This window comes from Lampetra fluviatilis, chromosome 53, assembly GCF_964198595.1.
Source record: "Lampetra fluviatilis chromosome 53, kcLamFluv1.1, whole genome shotgun sequence".
NCBI lineage: Eukaryota > Metazoa > Chordata > Hyperoartia > Petromyzontiformes > Petromyzontidae > Lampetra > Lampetra fluviatilis.
Window position 1 is genome coordinate 5,607,714 of NC_136327.1, and position 23,591 is coordinate 5,631,304.

A 23,591-nucleotide genomic window follows, 5' to 3' on the forward strand; every position below is an offset into this window, starting at 1 on the left:
ACTTGCAGTGAATCTACTTAATAAAGTAGTGGGCGGGGGGGGCAAGGGGGGGGTATTTAAGAAACTCTGCCCCCATTATTTAAACTGCTGCGCCAGGAGATGGAATCGAACCGGCGACCTCTGGATTGCAAGTCCTGCGTGCTAACCATTACACCACGATAGCATCCCACGTGTATATATAGATTTGAAACTGATTTAAATGAAAAAGAGGCATTGTTCTTACTCCAAACACTGGAATGTCCAAAGCGAACCCTAAAGGAACACAACATTAAGTTATATATTTTTTTCAAGCTATAAATATTAAACCTCAAAGCATTAAAAAATAATGTGTGCAGCACGCACGCTGGCGTGCGGATGTGCTTTCACTGTTTTGCTTAGTGTGGCTTACAAAGGCCCCCCCTCCCCACCCGCCAGAAAAAAAAATGATATCTACCCCCCTCCAATTTAAAATCTCAACCAATTTCACACGCATGAAATTAAAAAAATAAATAACGTAAAATAATAAAAAAATACTCTAATGATAAAAAAGTACACACCATTCCAAAAGAGAAAAAAAAAACATCACATGCCACAAACCAAAACTTTTTTTTTTTACGGGAGCCATTATCAATCGGTAAGGGCTGAAATGTTACTTGCGATAAGTTGCGTTGAGCTCGAAGTGTTAAACGCGTACAATTATAAATAATATTCATCTTTTATTTTATTTACGTAAGGACCTCAGCGAGTCTCAAGCAGTCGTTTTCAAGAGGGCCCCTCTGCTACATTGGGATGTCAGTCCAATTCCATTGACGGGCAAAACTTTTTGCATGTGGGAGCAAACGCCAGTAGAGTCTGCAGAAAATGCACACAGACACACAAGAAGGGGGGATAACAACTCAAAACCTACGCTTCGCGTTCGCGATACAACTATGTACAAGAGGCGGTTTTAAACTACAGAACCTGCCCTTGAGTCAAGTCACATTCCCTCGAATATCCACAACTTCACTTACGGGACACCGTTTGCCAATAACAGTCCTTGAAATCATTCACTTTGTCCACCTACGTCGTTTCGTTGTTTACCGGGCCAGCGTATCAAACGTTAAAATGACGAGTGCCGCCGCAATGCCACATTTCCGTTTGGTGGTTTCCGATGACTGGACCGCTCACGCGGCCAACGCGAGATTTTTGTCCCACTGCCGCTGTCGCTTGCCACGGTCCCGAGCCATTGCCCAAAAGCTTCTATCGCCCTTTTGACAACTTTCTCACGACTTTTAACTTGTCGAAATTCGGACTCGGTAACTCCGGCGTAACTCCGGCGGGGCGACGAGCGTAGCTCGTCGCCCCGCCGATCCTCAAAAAACCAACGCAGATACATCGTCCACGTTTGCGTCGCACATTTTCTGTTAACTCTCTCCAACCACAATCCCATCAACAGCCACCGCTACCGCCACCGCCCCACGATCGTGGGGCGCTACATTCACACGACTCCCCTCCGCGAACCTTTGACAACGCTTCAGCGCCCCCTCAACTCCATCCGTCGCCTCCTCGACAGCCCACAGTTCACATTTCTCGCACAAACCTACACGTCAACATTCTCATCGTCGTCATCATCATGACGTCGTCTCTTATCCCCGTGCTCGGTTATGAAATAATAGTTTCGGCGTAATTTCTGGCCTCGTCTTTCATGGAACTGTTTTGTTAATTGGTGGTTGCAAGATCAGATTTTTAAAATAATTATTATTATTGTTGTTCTAACTCGAGGATAATTTTGTCTCCGTACACAACGGAAACGGAGTGAAAACGTTGAAAATCATGGGTGTAACGATGCATCGACCCGTTCATTAACATCGGCTATTATCGGTTATTAAGCTCACCGGTGCACGCATGGAATCGCGCGCGGGATATTTTTGAAGTCCTTCAATTTGTGTGTGCGCGCTGTGGGTTCAGGTCACCCCTGGAGCCACTCGAGACGCGAAACCAATCGCCGCAGTTTGGGGGAGAAAAAAAAAATATATTCAGTTCTGGAATCGAATTACGACCACGAAACGGCGTCAATTCCTCGCATCACTGCAAGAGTGGGCTGGGTTTAGCTGGTGAATTGCCAACCGCTGACGGAAAATACTTTTCAAATGACATCGGAATTACAAAAGGGAGGAGCAACCAATGAGGATAGTGGGTGGATATTTTGTGTTATCGTTTTTTAAAAAGTTTACCGAGTCAGATTATTGGGATTGTTGTTGTTGTTGTTGTTGTTTCTGTGTGTTGACAAGCAAAGTGCACACCTTACGTCAAAGCCACACTCCCGTGTCCATGTTTCCAAATGCTCGAAAGTTTATTTAGAGTTGTTAAATATAATGATGATAATAATACAACTCGACCCTGTTTGTAAATCCGTACATTTACCGAACAAAAAAAAAATGTATCACTGCTATTAGTAATTTAGAATTGTTTGAAACATTGATGATGCCAGGAGCCTTGGGTGGCTCAGAGGACGCTGCTGAGGTCCTGGGTTAGAATTCGGGTTTCAGGTCGTTCAAACTGAGTTCTTAAGTGAAGCGAGTTAATGGCCTCTGCCCTGTCACCAAACAATAGCAACTGCACACCAGAGACCCATCACGTTAACTTTGGTTACACACTGAATTTGGCTAAATTCCAGCTCGAACAATTATAAATATTAGTTTGACTGCCATGTGACAAAAGCCGATCTCGGAGCAAGAGTGCGTGTGTGTGTGTGGGGGGTGAAAAAGTCAGAAGAGCAAAGATAAGAGCCAAACGACCACGAAAGCTGCCCTGTGGGCCCTGGCAGGTCATTTGTCAATACTTCACAACGCTGGTTAATGCGGGTTGGTCAAGCCCCGTGAGCAGAGAGCGTGGGAGCATAGGTGTCGGAGTACAATTCTAGATTTGAAGCTTTCGTGACTGCAAGGATTCATATTCTTAGGTTTTTTCGGTAAAGTCACGTAGGTAAAAAATTTAAATTAATAAAAGGTAAAATAAAAATCACGACGTTTCGGAGGCAACACAAGCTTCCGTCTTCAGGTGGAACCGTCACAGCACGATAGCTGTATCAAGTGAGAGAAATTCCAAGAAAACAGTCCTTGTAAAGCGATGGGTATTACCTTGTTATCTCGGCATCTCTTTAGGAAGGCCAGCTCGTGTTGCCTCCGAAACGTCGTGATTTTTATTTTATTTTTATTTTACTTTTATTAATTTAAATTTTTTACCTACGTGACTTTACCGAAAAAACCTAAGAATATGAGTCGGAGTACAACTTTACGGATTTACCTGCCACTGCGTAGCCCTGCGGCATCCTCTACGGCAGCCGCTCTACGTGCGGTGGCGCTCGCCCGTCCAGGGCGCTTGCCCAGGCTGAGCTTCTGAGACCACACAGCAGAGGTCGCAACCGGGTACCCGATACCCGTACGCTACCCGATACCCAGCTACCCGTACCCAGCCGGGTACGGGTACGGGTAGCCGTTTGCGACCCTGGTGCGGCTGGGTACGGGTACGGCTAGGCCGTGAGTCACTGGTGAGTAACCGTTTGTCACTCATTTCGGGTAGGGTACGGGTAGGGAACGGCTACCTGTACCCGGCCGGGTACGGGTACGGGTACCCATTTGCGACTCTGATGCGGCCGGGTACGGGTATGGGTAAGGAATCAAAACCCGTTTGCGACCTCTGCCACACGGGCTCTCAGGACCCCCGTTGCTCCGTCCACGTGCACGCCGGCGATTCGGTTTCTAACAACGAGTTACTGAAACGAACGTGGTTTTCATCGTCGGCAGGGTGGAGGGGAGGGGGCGCGCTGTCATTGAGCCGTCATTCCGCGCCGCGTGGCACGCATTGGGGCGTCTTTGTTTGTGATGATGGGAGACACCTGGGAAGGTGAGGTTGGCTGATTTAATTAACCTAACGATGTAAAGTGTTAATGAACCGAAAACAAAAAAAAATTAACGGGGAAAAATACTGTGGGGCTTTTTGCTTTGTAAGTCGCGTTTTTTTTTACTGTTAACAAACGTGCAGGTCTTAGCTCCTTGGGATAATGATGGCGGATGGATGAGACTGGTGACAGAATGGCAGCCAAAGGATGGAATGCGCCCACTGGGCAGGATTCTAATGACAGCTACCACGAAAGAAAGAACGATCCCTGGGGGGGAAAAACCCGGGATGGATGGCGAGGCCTAGGTAAGACTTATAAGGCTGGGTAGGGACTTCCCACAATGCAATGCAACAAACCACAGCTACTAATCAAGTGCCCCTCCCCCCCCGTTTCTCACCCCAGGTGAGATGGGTGTCTTATTCTACACGATACATTTTCAACGATTATTCACATCCCCACCGTGCTCCCCCGCGCTGTTACAAAGTGGCATTCCTTCTTTTTGAGAGTGCCAGACAAAGTGTTTCTGTGTTCGAGTTCCATACAAAGTTGTGACGATGTGCGAAAGTATTTTGTATTTTTTTTGTTACTTACATATGGCTTGTTATTGCGTCGGTTCGCAAGTTAACAGTGAATGCTAAAACACAAATTTTGAATGTGTGTTTTTTTCCTTCCATTCACACTGCGAGATGCGACGTTTGCTCGCGTGAACTTGTGAAATGAACAAGTGCCAGATCGAGTCCGTCGAAAGATTACTCTCCTACGCAGTGCAAGCAGCCGCTGCCTTTTCCAAGAGAATATAAATATTCTAGGACAATAAATAGTAGTAGTAGTAGTTATAATATATATAGATATAAAAAGACAAGAGTCTTCCCATTCCTTCGCCGACCAAGCTCAACAAATATTTAGGGAAACCCAAAAGAAAATTCAGTGACGAAAGTCCACTCCGCTGGAAAAAAATATATTGTTTTCTCTCTAAAGCGTGAACATTTTTTTGAACGTGCGCAGATTTGAAAATAATTCTTTCTCGGCAGGGTGCCGATCGATTGTCAATGGCCGGGGCAGTTTTGCGCGGAGCGCTTGGGGTTAGAGGTCACGCAGTCAGAGGCATCTCCAAGAGACTCTTATGGCTTTTCACGTTTGACCAATCGTACATAGGGGGACGCCGTTTGTCCTCGCCCAATAAAACTCATTAAAATAACATGTACAATAAAAAAAACATCTACAAATGCCAATAAGTTGTTTTGTGTGCTCTCATTTTTACAATATATATTTTTTTAAATTAGCAAACAATATCCAGGGTGTGGCAGCCTGCGTTTAAGCCTTTGGCTGTGCGTCCATGATTGTCTGCAGCGAGGTCAGGCAGGCTGGGGGTCTCCGGTGTGTTTTCAGGGAGGCGGTTGTCGCACGTTGCGCTCCCAAGCACGTGGGGCGAAACGTCGGACTCCGGGCCGAGCAGTACGCAGGCACGCCCTGAAATCACGTCGGAGAGCCGCACTTCAGCGCGACTGCGGAGGAAAACAAGAAAAAAGAAAAACGCCCACGCAGCGGCAGCCGGTCTTGGGCGGCGCGCACCGCCACCGCACTCGCTCACTTTACCCGAAATAAATTCGCTCGCCGGGCTAGCCGCGACCGACGCGACGCAGCGGTGAAAACAAAAAAGCGGCGCGCGCGAATCTTGATACGGCGCCACCACTCTAACCCCCGCCCCGTTCGTCCGCGATTGTCTCGAGATGAGCGTCGTGTCGGGGAGGGAGGGAGGCCACGACGCGCGTCGCGATGCCCACGGGCTTTGCGGAGGGCCACGGCCTCGGACCGCTCGCGTCGTCGTTTGGCCGGTTTATTGCGCCGCCGCCGCCGCCGCCGCCATGAGAGAGGCGCCGTAGGTTGTGGAAGGGTGCAAAGACGAACGATCGATTCGCCAAATCCAAAAAAAAAACAATGCCGCTTGAAACGATCGGTTATGTAAAGCAACAAAGCCGTGACGTAATCGTAAATGTTTTCTCCAATTTGCGATATGTTGACTTGGGAGAGCTTCCCTGAGTCCCCAAGAATTTTATTTAGTTTATGAGAGTCCGCCTGCATGTAATGTTTGGCCAAATTACGTTTTTTGGCGATGAGCAAAGTTTGAGATAAAATTCTGCTGTGGTTCGTGACGGCTTCGCAGTTCACAGGCACGGAACGAATCGGATTAACATCGGTTCTTACACGCGTGTGTTAGAGAAATTAAAATTGTGTGGGTGATAGCCGATTGGTTATGACTTGTGTGTAATCCGCACGCAAAGGGCTACGGAAGGGCTAATGGAACGAACGAGACGGGACAAACGAAAGACAATTGACTCTGCACAAATACAAACGAGACAAAAACACAATCGAAGCTTTAAATAATCGGACGTTTGACCCAGCAATTGAATCGTGGTGGCGCCACGGGTGGAATAGGGGGGGGGGGTGGTGTAAGGGGCCAGTGAATCGTGCCTACGACCGGTTCACCATGCGGCCTTGCTGCCCGTGAAAATACATGGTGATCCATTTACAGACACCCCGCAGATATCTTCTCTCTCTTTCTCTTCTCAACGAGCGAGTGGACACTGTGAACGCGACTGCCCTCCGCCGCCACCGCACCCCGTGCCTTGAGGAGGCTGAGCGTTACAAGGTGCGAGGGGGAGCGCGTTGACCTTACCGGTGGGACTCCGAAATAAAAATCGTCTTTTCCCTCTCCTGGGTGACCGGCTCGCAAGTCGCCGTTATTCTGGCGGGGCGTCTCTAAACGGATCACCACCCTCCCTCCGCTTGTGGAGGGAACCGGCTCGAACGCGACGGGCGGTCGTCGAGGGTTTCACGTTCCCCCGCGACCGAGACGCACGCTCGTCGTTCCGTTTGTTCGTCTGTTGCTGTGCATTGTTGCGTGTGTGCGGCGCGCGCGTGCGCGAGCGTTGATTTTCAACATCTTTTTTTTTTTTAAACAGAACAGTTTGTATATAAAATAAAAACGATAACTCCTCAGCTTTGTTCGGCTCGCTCGCCCAACCGCTCAGCGGCTTTCGCACCCCTCTCCCCTCCCCCGTGCCCGCGGTTCACACTCGGAGGAGTGCCCCAACGTCAAGTTAACATGTTTTTGCTTATCTCTTTATTATTCTAAACGCCTCTCGCCCCGCGTCGCGAGGACAACGGCCCCGCCGAGCGACGCCAAACCGCGGCCCGTTGTGCCAGGCTAGGTGCACTTTTAATCTGTACAGGTACAATGCTCGGCCGTCTTGCTTTAAACGGCTCAAATTAAACGTACGCAACCCGTAAATGCCTCGCTCTTTTAAACGGCCGTTTTGGGGAATCGCGGCGTTTTCCTAAGAAAAAAAAAAATTTGCTCGTTGATGCCTTTGTTGATAGTTCTACTAGTTGTTGTTGTTGTTGTGGTGTGTGTGTGATATTTCACTCCAGTCTTTATGCTCACCTCTATTTTCTTAGAAATGTCTTTACTTATACCATTATTATTAGTAGTATTACAACTACATTAAATTAGAAAGTTTTCTCAATTTGCGGGGGGATGTTAAAATACGCGTTGCCGTTGTTTCTAACGTTGTTGTTGTTTGTTTGTTGTTACCGCTAACGACCGCCGTGGGGTTTCTCGTTTCCGTCGACGCCACGTGGCATCCCTACGTCGCCCAACTCTCCGTGAGCCGCGCCCTCTTCAACAGCGGCCCTTCCCCTCCGCTTGCCTCATGCTGCTGCTGCTGCTGCTGATGGAGGTGGTGCTGATGATGCTGCTGATGATGCTGCTGCTGCTGCTGCTGTTGCTGTTGCTGATGATGCTGCTGCTGCTGCTGCTGATGAGGATGCTGCCCCGCCCGACCCATCCCGGCGGGCATGAGGTAGTCGCCCCCGGTGCCGCCGCACGGGTCGTCCGGCTCGCCACCTTCGTAGGGGCTCAGGCGTTCGCTCGGACGCCCCAGGGGGTCCTGCCGCTGCATGGTGGCGGCCCCCGGGTAGCCGGAACCGCCGCCCGACGAGATGGGATCCCGCGACGGAGACAGCGGCTCCGACTTGACGCTCGGATAGCCGCACGACCTGCGACGGGACAACGCATTAGCTCAAGGTGCTCCGTGACGCAGTTTTACAAGCGGCAACAAAAAGAAACGCGAGAGTGGTTGAGATAGCGGGGGTTAGTGTAAGGGCCCGAGGGGCGTGTACATCGAAATTCAGGGCACGTGGGGGTGACGAAAGGGCTACAGGGGAGGGATGGGACGGAGTGGAGGGGCGAGGGGAGGGAAGAGGAAGGCAATGGGCGATGGAGAAGAGGTGAGGCTTCGAGAGAGGAACAGAAGGAGGTTAAGGAGGGGGACTGCTTCAAGCACAGGGGCAGTGTTGAGTATATGGGTAGTGTGAGTCTATGGGCAGTGTTGAGTCTATGGGTAGTGTTGAGTCTATGGGTAGTGTTGAGTCTATGGGTAGTGTTGAGTCTATGGGTCGTGTTGAGTTTATGGGTAGTGTTGAGTCTATGGGTAGTGTGAGTCTATGGGTAGTGTTGAGTCTATGGGCAGTGTTGAGTCTATGGGTAGTGTTGAGTCTATGGGTAGTGTTGAGTTTATGGGCAGTGTTGAGTCTATGGGTAGTGTTGAGTCTATGGGTAGTATTGAGTCTATGGGTAGTGTTGAGTCTATGGGCAGTGTTGAGTCTATGGGTAGTGTTGAGTCTATGGGTAGTGTTGAGTTTATGGGCAGTGTTGAGTCTATGGGTAGTGTTGAGTCTATGGGTAGTGTTGAGTCTATGGGCAGTGTTGAGTCTGTGGGCAGTGTTGAGTCTATAGGCAGTGTCGAGTCTGTGGTGCAGTGTTAAGTCTATGGGCAGTGTTGAGTCTATGGGTAGTGTTGAGTCTATGAGTAGTGTTGAGTCTATGGGGCAGTGTTGAGTCTATGGGCAGTGTTGAGTCTATGGGCAGTGTTGAGTCTGTGGGCAGTGTTGAGTCTATAGGCAGTGTCGAGTCTGTGGTGCAGTGTTAAGTCTATGGGCAGTGTTGAGTCTATGGGTAGTGTTGAGTCTATGGGTAGTGTTGAGTCTATGGGGCAGTGTTGAGTCTATGGGCAGTGTTGAGTCTATGGGCAGTGTTGAGTCTATGGGCAGTGTTGAGTCTATGGTGCAGTGTTGAGTCTATGGGCAGTGTGAGTCTATGGGTAGTGTTGAGTCTATGGGTAGTGTGAGTCTATGGGCAGTGTTGAGTATATGGGTAATGTTGAGTCTATGGGTAGTGTTGAGTCTATGGGTAGCGTTGAGTCTATGGGTAGTGTTGAGTCTATGGGCAGTGTTGAGTCTATGGGTAGTGTTGAGTCTATGGGTAGTGTTGAGTCTATGGGCAGTGTTGAGTCTATGGGCAGTGTTGAGTCTATGGGTAGTGTTGAGTCTATGAGTAGTGTGAGTCTATGGGTAGTGTGAGTCTATGGGTAGTGTTGAGTCTATGGGCAGTGTTGAGTCTATGGGCAGTGTTGAGTCTATGGGTAGTGTTGAGTCTGTGGGTAGTGTTGAGTCTATGGGTAATGTTGAGTCTATGGGTAGTATTGAGTCTATGGGTAGTGTTGAGTCTATGGGCAGTGTTGAGTCTTTGGGTAGTGCTGCAACTGAGCGTGCGAGTGAGCGAGTGGTGGAAAGAGCGAACGAGCGGTTGAATGAGTAAATGAATGAGCGACTGAGCGTGTGAGTGAGCGAGTGGTTGAATGAGCGAGACAGTGGTTAAATGAGTAAATGAATGAGCGAGCGAGCGAGCGATTGAACCAACGCCCTGTGTGTCACTCACAGCAGCTGGTTGATGTTGGTGCCCTGCTGGTGGTGCCAGTTGGAGAGGGAGCTGATGCTTAACGAGCCGGGAGAGTTGAACCCCGTGAGGCCTGACAGGTCGGCGCTCGACAGCGCGTACTCTGCGAGGAACAACACACGGACCACGGGTCACAGACGTACGCAACGTTGAACTTACACCATTGGAACCTCATTTGCCAGTAAAAAATATGCTAATTGTTTTTTTACCCTTCTATCTGGCAACAAAACTGACACCTTTTTTACAAGGAGTCATGTTTGCATAGACCACAATACCTGCAGTCATAATGCGCCTTTTGGCGTCATCTGGTCCAACACCATGTGAGACTAGGCTCTAAGGAAAGCTGTCTCAGGTGTGGACCAATCAACTTCAAGGATAGTGCACATTATCAGAGTTATGTTTTTTGTTTGCATTATGACTGCAGGTATTGTGGTCTATGCAAACATGACTCCTTGTAAAAAAGGTGTCAGTTTTGTTGCCAGATAGAAGGGTAAAAAAACAATTATCAACGTTGAACTTCTTTCGCACCGTACGTAGCCAACCGCCTCTAATCGGAGGTGACGGGAGCAGAAGGAAGACAAACTGAACGCAGAAAGCACGTCTGAAGAAATGGGTTTGTCAATCTGACGATCGACTGACGCGACACGGCCAACTCGATCGTGGCGGGTTCTAAATTCCCATCGTCGACGGCGACGACGACGACGACGATGACGTGAACGGTGGTGGCGCCGTCTGTAACGAGGTTCACGTGGCACAGGGCAGGTGTATGTTGTATGCATGTTGAACTTCTTGTGCACCGTACGTAACCAACCGTGATAATCAGAGGTGCGGGTGAAGGATAACAAACTAAAAGCACAAATTCTAGATTTGAAGTTTTCGTGACTGCAAGGATTCACATTCTTAGGTTTTTTCGGTAAAGTCACGTACGTGAAAAAACCTAAGAATATAAAAGCACAAAGCCCGTTTTCAAGAAATGAGTTTTCAATTTAATTTTGGTGGTGGTGGGTGGGCCGATCTCACAGGCCCTGGCGATGCATTGGCCTCAGTGAGTGAACCCTCTTTTGCAGACGCTGGAGGGCGCTCTTGAATTTTAATTCCGAAGCAGCCAGGGGCGGTAAGATCGTCATAATCATGATTATGTATACAACTGGCACGGCACACGAAGCGGTTGGGTGGTCAGCAACCACGCCCGGCCGCCTTTGTCTCCCGAGTAGCGATGTTACTAATACTACATCGATGTTACTCCATCGCCACTCCGGCGAAATGTCACAGAACTCGAATTGTAAATGTTGTGGGTTTACTCTCCAATACACCGGTTGGTGCTATACTCGTAACGAATTGGCACGTTCTGTTAACGTGAAAAGCCACCCTAATTAGGCTGTGTCGGGTGGTGGCGGGTTTAACGACACATATTTACGCGATCTAACCCACCCCTCCCCTCCAGCTATATTATGGGTAACAGTGGTCGTGAAAGCACGACTACCTGTTCAGCTTTACTACAACACAGCACCGGGTGCTCATTTTCGGCTGAGTCGACCTAGAGGAGGATGCCAAGGACCCGATTCAGATAATCGTCACTTGGTGTTGGCCGTGAGCGGGGGGGGGAATCGAACTCGCCCGCTAATCTCGACCACTCCTTGTACCGTACCAATCTACGACAACAACAAGATCAACAACAACATCAACAACAACAGCCCGTTCAGTCTGTCATCAGGCGCACAGATTCCTTCTGCAAGGTCAAGTCGGCAGTCGTGTGGACCCCCACACACCCCCACCCTCGGGCCCGCGTGGTTTATTTAAAGGGTAATCAAACACAAGGAAGGAAAAGAAGAATAAGCTCCCGTCAACACACTGGCAACCCTCCATGATACGTGGCTTTTTCTGGGGTTGGATCGTGTAAATATATGAATGTGTCGTTAAACCCGCCACCACCCGACACGGCCAACTAGTGAGCTTTGTCACGTGAACAGAACGTGGCCAATTCGTTACGAGCACAGTACGCTAGTTGTGTGTTGGAGAGCAAATCCACAACAGTTACAACACACCGGTTTGCTGTACTAACAACGAATTGGCATGTTTAACGACGCATTTCTAGATTAACGCGATCTAACCACCCCAAAAAATACCTGTATTATGGATGATATTGGTCGCAAAAGCCTACTACGTGTTAAACTAACAACCCTTTGGAAGCTAGCCCAAGAGGTGTGCTTATATCCAGAGTGAAGTGGTGTGCTTGTTTCAGAGGCGTATTTGCCGAGTAAAACCCATTGAAGCTGAGTATCCTTGTGTGTCCTCCTTTAACCAGCGGTGTAATGTAAGCAAGCAAGCACGTGTTGCTTATATCAGAACAGTGCTTAGATATGGTGTGCTTACATCCGGCTTTGACCGGAATGATTATTTTTTTGAGTTAAAACTCGCAAAAAAAATGTTGTAAAACGTTGCTTTATGTTGTTGTGTGAAGGCCGCTATTCTTCTCACACCCGAGCAATGAGCTCATACGTGCGCGGTGTTAATGTTTACACATTTGATTTCATTTAAAACTTCAGTCGGGTGAATATGGTTGAACTCACTGATTAATTCATAATAAAGGTTTTTGGGCTAGATCGCGAACTAACCCAAAAACCTTCATTATGAATCGCACTCGTCGCGAAAGCCCACGTGTTAACTCACTTATTAATTGTTGGTGTTCACTGTTTGTGTCTTCACCAGCACCCTTTGTGCGTTTGTTTATTTATTAGCTCCCACTCACTGGAGCCAATCTCGTACCTGGCAACCCCTTATCAGTGGCCCTACTTTACTACAGACCAATTCAGACCTTCTTCTTGGTTCTTTCGGTAAAGTCACGTAGAAGGGAAGTAATAAAAATCAATTCAGACCTTATTGGTCACTTATAAATCTCAACGTTCATCCTACAAAGTTCCATCACAAGGGAGACACACAAACAAATAGACACATTTTTCTTCTCTCGTATTGAAACGGCTGTACGCCGTATGGACCTGAAAACTCAATGTGTCTCTGTACAAGAATACGGAATAAACCGTGATGGGTTGACAGCTATGCACTTGACCAGTGTAGTGAAGTATGGTCAAACAACCCCACAAGGCCAAAGCTGAAGTGTTGGGGGGAGGCCTTTATCCCTGCAGTCCATTCAACAGTCATTAATTCTCGATTCAAAGCTTTCGTGACTGCAGGGATTCATCTTCTTGGTTCTTTCGGTAAAGTCACGTAGAATGGAAATCATAAAAATAAAACATAATGAAATAATTCTCACGACGTTTCGGCCACAACGCAAGCAGCCGTCCTCAGGTGGAGAACAGGTCTGTCGAGAAGACAGAGTCAGAGTCATTCTACGTGACTTTACCGAAAGAACCAAGAAGAGTCATTAATTCGTTATTTATTGCCGTTGAAATAATTATCATCAGTCTCCATATAATTTCACGGTTTGAAATGTTCTTAGATTTCACGTGATATTTTTTTTAGACACGTATATGTGTTGTTAGCTTGATAATTAACAACTACTCTCGCTTCAAAAGAAATATTCGCATCTGACGACGAAACATTTGAATGTCAACAAAAAATTACAATCCAGTCATGATCATTCCACTCCTGTATGAATGCATCTCGGACGCCAGCTGTCTATATCCTGTATAATGACTACACGAGACTTGATGGGAAAAATAATAATCGGCTTTGCCCTTCCCGGCGATAATCCAGGAGGTGTTTAAGATGTCCACACCTGTTTCAAGGCATCAATACAACATGCAATGTCCTTGAAACTGATTGGCCTACACCACAGCTACAGCCTCCTTGATGGCCTTGTCTCACCACCGGTGTTAGACCAGCAGAACAATGCCAAAAGGCGTAGAGCACAAAAGGAAATGCAAATGTCAAAACAATAATAAGCTCGGGCTAAGCAGTTCTATCTATTTGGACTCTTCTTTTCTTTGTTTGCCGGTATCAAAATGATGAAAAAAATTAACCCATAAAAACAAAGTTTTTCACTATAAATCCTTTATATGCGTGGCGGCTAGAGTCCTCTCGTCCTCTGGCTTGAGCTGGCTGCCACCTATGGGCCAGATGATTGCCTGCCACCATTAAGCAATTGGTAGTTAAATATAAAAAAAAAATCCTAAAAAGTGTAAAAATTTGGGAAAATAAATTTCACGAAAATTAATTGTCACGCACAACGAGTCTGTGTGCAAAATGTCAGCTCGATTGGATCACGGGAAGTGGGTTAAAAAACGACCGAAAGATTTGCACGGTCGTAAGCGCGCAAGCAAGCAAGCAAGTGAACTTAATATAAAGGATTTAAAAAGAGAACAGGCTTCACCACATGATGTCGAGATGTTCAAACATCAAATAGGCACCTCTTGCAAGGCATCAAGTCTGCATGGACCACACATCGTTTTGACACCGGCGAAAATTATCCCATAGTTTACAGCAGAGATGGCCTATGGTCGGCAGGTCGTATGTGGTGGGGTAGTAAAGTGTGGGAACTTCCACCAGTGCCAAGACGTTTGGCTAGCATGGAAGAAAGAGTAGGCCAAATCACCCTCCCTCTAGACGGGTCTTTATGGAGCTCGCTCCAGTCGAAGCCCTTCCGCTAGCACGGTGGTGAGATGTTAACCCCTTTTCCTGGTATACAGGAAGTTGTGGCTTCGATCCAAACCCTGATATCCTGTAAATGTGGAGTTTGCATGTTCTCCCCGTGGTAGCGTGGATTTTTCCTCCGGTTTTTCCCTCCGCATTTAGAATCATAGAGTCTTTTGGCCGCTATGAGCATCTGACGATAAGCCGCTTCGTTGAGCTATCACTTGTGTGGCCAAGTCGCTTCTGAAAAAGAGCTACGCAACTCAGTGGGCCTTACCTGGTAAAATTAAAAAAAAAAATATTATAGTTTCAGCAACGTGGTGGGCGGTCGAGCGAGCGAGAAGTTGCCGGGGCTGCGCCCGTGTTCCGGAACCGCTACTCTCGCGGCAAATGCAATTTCCCCAGATGTTTTCCGCCTCGCGCGTTTTTTTCCTTCCTTTCTTTCTCTTGCCGTACACCGGTCGGCGCGGTTGGAAGAAGAAAGAAAAAAAACACCGCGCCCGCCGTGTAAAGCCGCCGGTGGCTGCGGCCGCGCGTCGAGTGATTTGACGCCGCCGCCCCGGTGTGCGTAGTTGTTTGTTTTTTTCCCGACTCAAGCGTCTCACTTGCGAGACAGACACCAGACACCACATCTCGGTGGGTTCTCACCGTCGGTTAAAAACAAACTGGGCCAACCCCCCCCCCCCACCGCCGCCCCCCCCCCTCCACCAGATGATTTATCCACCCCCACCCCATCGGATTGAAAAGGCCCCTCCGATTGTCGATGCCAGTTTCGGGTCGTCCGCCCGCACATCCGATTAGCGCAGCAATTAGTGAGGTCATATAAGGGGGCATTTTTCAATGCCAAAAAAGGCGAGGATTGCAGTCAAAAAATTTCTGCGTTTTCTGAAGAACCTCCCAGGGCAACGTGGAGACATGCTCAAATTAAGTCGCTGAGGAAGCTGCAAGCACGTGGGTGGGTGGGGGGGGGGGGCGAAACGTCGGACGTCGTGCGGACACGACCCCCCGAAAAACTCTTTGGGAGAGCCGTGGAAAAAAAACTAAAACGCCGAGCGGCCCTGCCACGTTCTGTGGGTCCTCCCACCGGTCAACAGGGCCACCACCACCACCACCGCCGCCCCACCACCTGCGGCTACGAGTCGACGTTGGGCACCAACACGACTCGCCGCTATTCCGCGAGGGTTTCGCGTTTCGTTTTGTTTTCGCGTTTCGTTTACCGGAGGGAGGGAGGGAGGGGGGGAAATCTTAGGACTTTTATTCGGAAAAGCGAAACAGAGAAAGCGAGGAATGTTTGGCTTAAATTCCAGGCCCCATCAATGAAATGCTTTATTTGAAAGCCCCTTTAGGTGAAGTGTCCTTTTTTTTGTTTGACGAGAAAACGCAGGGAGGTAGTTTGTGACTGGAGTGAGCTGCCTTTCGAAGGGGGCCTCGTTAATACACCCACCCCCTGTGACTGTACTAAATTGTTATGCAATACATTTACTCACAAGCAAATGAGGGCGTGTAAACAAAATATATATTTAAAATACTCTCTCGCCAGCCCGCGCTGCTGACCAGAGCGAGCGTGGTGAGTTGTGGTCGATCAGCCCCCTGTGACCGACGCGACATTGGGAGGATAGGCCTTCGTCCAGCGATGGATTGAACAAAGTTCCGTAAATTATTGTTCCCATCGGCAAATCCCATCATCATCATCATCACGAGCAGTCATAGTCGATCCACTGCTGGACGAGAGCTATCCCCCCACACCAGAGGTCGCAACCGGGTACCCGATACCCGTACCCTACCCGATACCCGGCTACCCGTACCCCGCCAGGTACGGGTACGGGTACCCGTTTGCGACCCTGGTGCGGCCGGGTACGGGTACGGGTAGGCCGTGAGTCACTGGTGAGTAACCGCTTGTCACTCATTTCAGGTAGGGTACGGGTACGGGTAGGGAACAGGTACCCGTACCCGGCCGGGTACGGGTACGGGTACCCGTTTGCGACCCTGATGCGGCCGGGTACGGGTAAGGAATCAAAACCCGTTTGCGACCTCTGCCCCACACCGTCGCCAATCCTCAACAGTCCCACGGCGTCACAGTCCATCGCGGTCCTGCGCGTGAGCCGATCCCCTCGCTCCGTCTCTACGGTTCCCTCCTCTGTCTTCCATCAACCGCCGCCCCTCTCGTGGTCACGAGGTGTGCAGCCCCAGCGTCGCGTGTGTGTAAGTTTCTCAACAGTCAGCAGGCGTCTTCGACGGTCGCCCCCCTCCAAGCATTCTCCAGTCTCAAACCCTCGCCTAGCCTCCGAGATCTGACGCGAATGCGGAGTGGTCCGCTCACGGGTTCCGTCGCGAGCCTGTGGTGCTAAGAACTCGCCACCGACCCACCGACCGACTCGGCTAACCCAATCAAATCGTAGCGCGGAGCACAAGCGTCGAACGGCGATCGTTTCTGCGGCCGTCTGGAACGCTCTTCCATCCGATATGAAGAAGCCACTGGAGCTATACAACTTTTAAGTAATCTACGTTGAAAACGCATTGCTTCAGAACTCTTTTTGTGTTTAGTTTGTTGCCCTTCCCCCGCCCCCTCCCCACCGTACCTCCGATTCGCACGGTTGGCTACGTACGGCGGGAAAGAAGTTCTACATACGTACAAAGTCGCAAAAGGGGCCGCAGTGCAAGGGATTGTGGGAAGGAGGTTACACTCACCTGTGCTGTAGTTTGGTTGGTAACTGCTGAGTTGGCTGGGTGTCACCAAGGCTTGCAAAGCGTGGGAATTTGTTAACCTTTGATTCTGCAAGGGGATAGAAAGTCACAGAGACGTCGTTTAAAAATCAATCCCGTTACTCGTGTGTTCTTAAGAAGAAGAAGCAAAACTAAAGCTAACTCCTCATGAAATGTTTTAAACGAATGTAATTTTCCTGTTGGTGGCGATAAAAGGCCGCTTTATTTTGACTGTTGAAAGTAAGTATCGAATGTAAATCCCCATTGAGAGCTGTAAAGTGACTTCATACCAGCTCTAATGCAAACGTTATTGTATCTAGACCGCAACTTACTGAAATAATGTCTTGTTCACGGTAATAAAAACACGCATATATATGCTTATAAAAGCGATTTCATCTTTACGTGCCATTAAAAGCACTAGCAGTTGGCAGGGGGCAAAAGCAGATAAGGAAATGTTTTATAGAGAAACTGTCTCCTTAAGTTTAACACGTGGTAGGCATTCGCGACCAATATTATCTATAATAGAGGTTTCTGGGTTAGATCGCGTAAATACAAATGTGTCGTTAAACCCGCCACCACCCGACACAGCCAATAACTAAGGTTTGTCACATAAACAAAGCGTGCCAATTCGTTACTAGTACAGCACACCGGTGTGTCGGAGAGTGAACCCACTACATTCGTTTACGATTCGAGTGCCGTGACGTTTCGCCGGTAATTACAACAACAACCAACATCATCAGGCGACAGCCACAGAGTTGTGGAGAAATCCTCTTCCTGTTTCGGTCTTTACTAGAGGGGATAAATGTGATGTCATCACTTGTGAGCCAATCGGTTGCGAAGGTCAGAGGAGGAGGGGGGGGGGTCGTGGTTAATGTATGCATATAAATTACAATGGATAACCATTAACATTATCTCTCCTTAAGCCCTCTCGTGGCGAGCAGACCTCAACATTGGAATTTAGCTCTTGACGAGAATATTTGATCATCTTCTTGGTTCTTTCGGTAAAGTCACGTAGAAGGGAAGTAATAAAATAATAATTGTTTTATTATGTTTTATTTTTATTATTTTATTACTTCCCCTCTACGTGACTTTACCGAAAAAACCAAGAAGATGAATCCTTGCAGTCACGAAAGCTTTAAATCGAAATTTAATATTTGATCAAATACATTTTTAAACCCATAATGCACGGGGCCTTTGGCCAAATCCACTGCTCGATGAATGTCTCCCCACGTGACCATGTTCGCCCCGGGGGTTGATCGAGCACGCTGGTGACAGTAAGGCTTTGACTGGACATCTGCGACAAAGAGCTTCACAGCTCACCGGATTCCGTCCGATGGCTTTGGACAGCGCTCGCCACGGTGACGTTGGCCGTGGCCGGGAATCAAACTTGGGCTCGCCAGGTGCAGCTCGCTAACGACGTGTGTTATATAACATCCTTTGAATTTTGTCTATGTGTGGACATGCCTATATATATAGAAATACTTATTTTTAAAAAAAGTATATATGTAATTAATGCCCATCATTAGCGTTTTAACACGTTATCGTGGCTTGACAGGTCTTTTTAAATACTGTATTGCACGATCCGAAAGTCCAATTATTTTGCATAACACGGGCACACAAACGTCTCACGAATCGTCAAATCCCCATTAACACCCCTCCAAAGTTGTGATGCCAATTAAGCCGTCTCAGTGACCAAGACACTGAGCTGTTATATTCGGCACATTTTTTTTGTGTGTGTCGCTGTCCCCCCCCCCACCCCCCCCACCACCACCCCCCCCACCCATTCCCCACCCTCACCCCCTCTCCCACCGCAAACCGCACCCCCCCCCCCCCCGCTCAAACTGCAACGAAGGGACGGTGGGATAACGAGTAATAGATTATTAAATTCAAGGGATTTCGCAACAACACGATGGAGCGGTGAGCGTTCAGCTTTGTCGCGGACGACACGGTTTGCCCCCCTCCTCGCCACCCCCCCCCTTCGTCGCCGCCGCCGCCGCCGAGATCATCGGGGCGTGCGCACGGTGCCCACTCCTCCGTTGGCGCCGTCGAGGTTGGGCGTAAAAGACCGTCCCTGTTGGCGCGCTCGCCAAACTCACTTTTGGCCACGCCAGCCAGAAATCGGCCAAACCACCCAACTGCGCCCTCGCTCTCTCACTCACACGCTGACTGGCACACCACCATCACCCACACGCTTCCAGCCACACCACCATCACACACATACACACACACCTCCAGTCACACCACCATCACCCACACGCTTCCAGCCACAACACCAACTGTGCCGTCACTCACATACAGAGCGCCACACCACCATTACACACATACACACACACCTCCAGCCACACCACCATCACACACATACACACACACCTGCAGCCACACCACCATCACACACATACACACACACCTGCAGCCACACCACCAAATGTGCCGTCACTCACACACACACCTTACAGCCACACCACCATCACACACATACACACACACCCCCAGTCACACCACCAAATGTGCCATCACTCACACACACACCTTACAGCCACACCACCATCACTAACACACACACCTACAGCCACACCACCAAATGTGCCATCACTCACACACACACCTTACAGCCACACCACCATCACACACATACACACACACCTTACAGCCACACCACCATCACACACATACACACACACCTTACAGCCAGACCACCAACTGTACCATCACTCACACACACACACCTTACAGCCACACCACCATCACACACCTCCAACCACACCACCAACTGTACCATCACTCACACACACACACCTGCAGCCACACCACCATCACTCACACACACACCTTACAGCCACACCACCCGTACCGCCACCGCTGTTATCTCGGCACTCACCATGCTGCCAGCAGGATTCTTGCAACTCTGGGGTACAACCGCCCGCAGGTCTGGCTTGCGTAGGGGGTGCCCTTGCGGCGGGGGGGGGCTCTTGGCGGCCAGGCCGCCCCCCCCAGGCCGGATCACGTGACCACCAGGGCCCAGAATGCCCGGCGACCCTCTCTGATGAGGGTAGCCGTTTGCTGGTGGCACAGGAACACGACAAGCACGTGATGTACACGTACGCACAGACAGTCGTCAGAGTCGGGATGTTTATTTATCGTGGGGAAATCCGATGAGCCGTGAAGCTCTTTTTTTTAACAGATGCCCATTTAGGGGCCGTCAGTCATGAGGACTCTACAAAGCGTACCCATCAACAGATCACAGTTGCTCATCCTGTCTGTGCGGAGCAATGAGCGCTATCCTCCCTCATGTGCGTGGGTTTTCGCTGGGCATTTCAGTTTTCTCCTACGTGTACAAAAACACCCACACACCACACACAACCACAAACACAGACCCCCCCGTGGAGCCTTAACAGACTGTTGGGGCAAGTAGCACCTATGAAAGCCGGCATAGCACACAAAGGGGTGAGTAGCCAGCACCACGCCCGACCGGTGGCGATCTTTACACACCGCACCAGGTGCTAAGTTTGAGGCTGACTCGACCTAGAGGAGGCCCAGGACCAGTTAAAGAGGGTTCGTAGTGCAGTGCCCTAACTAGTGCGCCACCGCTCCTCACGCGCTCACACGCGCTCAAACTCACAATCACACTCGCACACATGGGTCTGCACACACGCTCACACGTTCACACAACGACAAAGATTCTCCCTTAAGCCTTAACAGACTGTTGGGGCAAGTGCCGTTAGCAAGTAGCACCGATGAAGGCCGGCACGGCACTGGAAAGCGTGCGTGGCCAGCACCACGCACCAGGTAACTCACATGAGGCTGAGTCGACCTAGGGGAGGCCCAGGACCCATTCAGATAATCGTCACTGATGTTGGTCGCTGGGTATGCAGCACAGTGCGCTAACCACTGCACCACCGCTCAGCGCACGCTCACGCACACGCGTGCTTGCACACACACATACACGTGTTCCCACACACACACACGATCTCGCTCACACACGCGCGCTCACACACTACATCACAGTCTTCGGCGCTGTGAGTGCGGCTTTGTGCCTGTTAATGGGTGTTTAAAAAAAGACTGTGTGCATGGCTGCCTTTACAAGTGTAAATTATACTTTATACTTATTTATTTATTTGTCTGGGATTTTCTGTCCCTAATAGCAGGTTGATGTGTTGCGTTGTACCTGTCGCATCCCCGCAAGTGTTCCTGTGCGTGTGCGTGTACGTACGCACGCGCTACGAACCCGTCCACCAACACCAGTTATGAATACCTGAATTGGTCCTGGGCCTCCGCTAGGTCGACTCAGCCTCACATGAGTAACCTGGTGCGAGGGGCTGGTGACCCCTCCACCTTCAAGTCAATTCCCAACATTTTTTTTATCACTTAATCATCAAAATACGTTTGTGTCAAATGCCTCAATGGGGGGGGGGGGGGGGGGACAGGCATCTATGATGTCTTCTGACCAAGCCCCGTTTGGTGGAATCAGGAGAGTGAACCCCTCCCCTCGGAGTTCCTCCAGAAACAGCAGGAAGCCACCGCGGCTGGCTCACATAGAATGTCCTGTGGACTACAGGGGGTCTGGTGGACTGCTTCTCACTCCAGTAACCACGAGGGATAGGCAGTCCTCCATTCGGGGCAGGAAAACTGAAGGTCACTTTCGATTTAAAGCTTTCGTGACTGCAGAGATTCATCTTCTTGGTTCTTTCGGTAAAGTCACGTAGAATGGAAATAATAAAATAATAAAAATGAAACATAATAAGATAATTCTCACGACGTTTCGGCCACGTCGTGAGAATTATTTTATTATGTTTTATGTTTATTATTTTATTATAATCCATTCTACGTGACTTTACCGAAAAAACCAAGAAGATGAAGGTCTCTTTGTGAGGGTCACTCTGGGGGTCACGCTCTGAGGGTCACTGTGTGAGGGTAGATATGAGGGTCACTCTAAGGGTCACTGTGAGGGTCATTCTGAAGATTCACGCCCTGAAGGTCACTTTGTGAGGGTCACTCTTGGGGTCACGCTCTGAGGGTTACTATGTGAGGGTAGATATGAGGGTCACTGTGAGGGTCACTGTGAGGGTCACTGTGAGGGTCACTCTGTGCTCACCTAAAGGACTGGTGCCTGCACCAGTCAACACCGTCAAGTCTCCTCCAAGCAAGCTTCCTGCACACACGCAAAAAGAGAAACGTTCGTTTTAGTAAAGAAACAAAAATCGCATGAATTTCACACGGCGCAAATGTTTCGGTTTGGTCAAAGTTTCTTTGAAAGTATCTTCTCACCCATTTAAAATAAACCTGAGGGCTGCGGGCATTTTCATTGCTGACCTTGCAACGGTGAAAATATTTCCACGTTCTTTTGGATGCTTTACGACGGAGGCACAGAACTTATTCCGGCAACTTAAGTTCGAACCTCAGCACTGGCTAAGATCCGAACTGGGCCTGGGTCTACCCTTCGCCATCTGACAGTTATAACAGAGTGGCAAAACAATCAGTCCGTCCAGAAAAACGCGATTATGCGATCGCAAGATTTCACGCAAAATCAGCCAAAATCCGCATATTTATGCGGGGGGCGCGTTTTTTCAAATACGCCGCACTTTCGCCGCATAAATTGCAGATTTCCGCGCGCAAAATATGCGGGCTTGCATGATTTCATAATCCCCGCATTTTCGTTGCAAAAAGTCACATATATCTTAGCAGAAAGTTGAAAAATGTTGCGTTTACTTCACACAAGCGCAGCCATTTCCCCTGTTGCCATGGGAACGTTATGAAGTGACGTCACTCATTACGCGACATCATTGAAAAGCTGCAAACCCCGCGATGCCAATGAAACCATGATGAAGCCCGCAAATCTTTCTCATTTGCCAACAAACATGAGCGCAAAAGACCGCGCAAAGCAGTTCCCCAGTGTGTTACATGACAGTGGGGGCAAATTATTTTGCATAGCTACCTCTGTAAAACAGGAAGCACACATTTTTTTTTTAATATTTTATTTATTCATTTTTACAGAAGTTGTAGCATATTCATTTTGTAAAGCTACAGAACTTGTTCGACTCAATGTTTTGTAAGTTTGAGCCATCTGTTTGTTAAGGTCTGAAATAAAACAAGATGAGAACTGAAATATTCCCAGCACTTTCTGTGATGTAGTATGCTTGCTTATCATAGGAAGTAATAAGAAATGACTCTTTACATTAAAGTAAATAGGGTGTTGGGGGAATCACTTTTTTTTCTCTTTTTCATCAAACCGCAGTTTTTGCAAGTTCCCGCAATTTAATCGCATAAAATTGCATAAATATCCCGCATATTCCATCGCATTTTTTAAGAAAACGTGCCGCATAATCAACGATTTTTGCCCGCAACAATCACCAAAAAACTCCGCGTTTTTCTGGAGGGACTGAACAATGTCTTACGGTACACAAGTTAAGCAACTTATCATAAAAAAAGTTGTTTCTCTGTAACGGGCCCAATGCATGCATCACGCACAATCTTCTTGGTTCTTTCGGTAAAGTCACGTAGAATGGAAATAATAAAATAATTAAAATAAAACATAATAAAATAATTCTCACGACGTTTCGGCCAAAACGCAAGCAGCCGTTGTGGCCGAAACGTCGTGAGAATTATTTTATTACGTTTTATTTTTATTATATTATTATTTCCCTT

At 48.7% G+C, this 23,591-nt stretch overlaps 1 protein-coding gene across 2 annotated transcripts in view; it reads right to left on the reverse strand.

Moving 5' to 3' along the window:
* Positions 1 to 416: 416 nt before the first annotated feature.
* Positions 417 to 23,591, reverse strand: part of LOC144949318 (myocyte-specific enhancer factor 2C-like) — a 102,566-nt gene continuing 79,391 nt past the window's right edge. For both annotated transcript variants that reach the window (XM_078879275.1, XM_078879276.1), the window contains 5 exons: positions 22,042 to 22,098; positions 19,828 to 20,009; positions 16,935 to 17,019; positions 9,639 to 9,759; positions 417 to 7,918 (listed from right to left, as the gene is read on the reverse strand). In XM_078879275.1, coding sequence (XP_078735401.1) covers positions 7,507 to 7,918; positions 9,639 to 9,759; positions 16,935 to 17,019; positions 19,828 to 20,009; positions 22,042 to 22,098 — 857 coding nt within the window. In that variant the 3' untranslated portion in view covers positions 417 to 7,506. The remainder of the gene's footprint in view (positions 7,919 to 9,638; positions 9,760 to 16,934; positions 17,020 to 19,827; positions 20,010 to 22,041; positions 22,099 to 23,591) is intronic.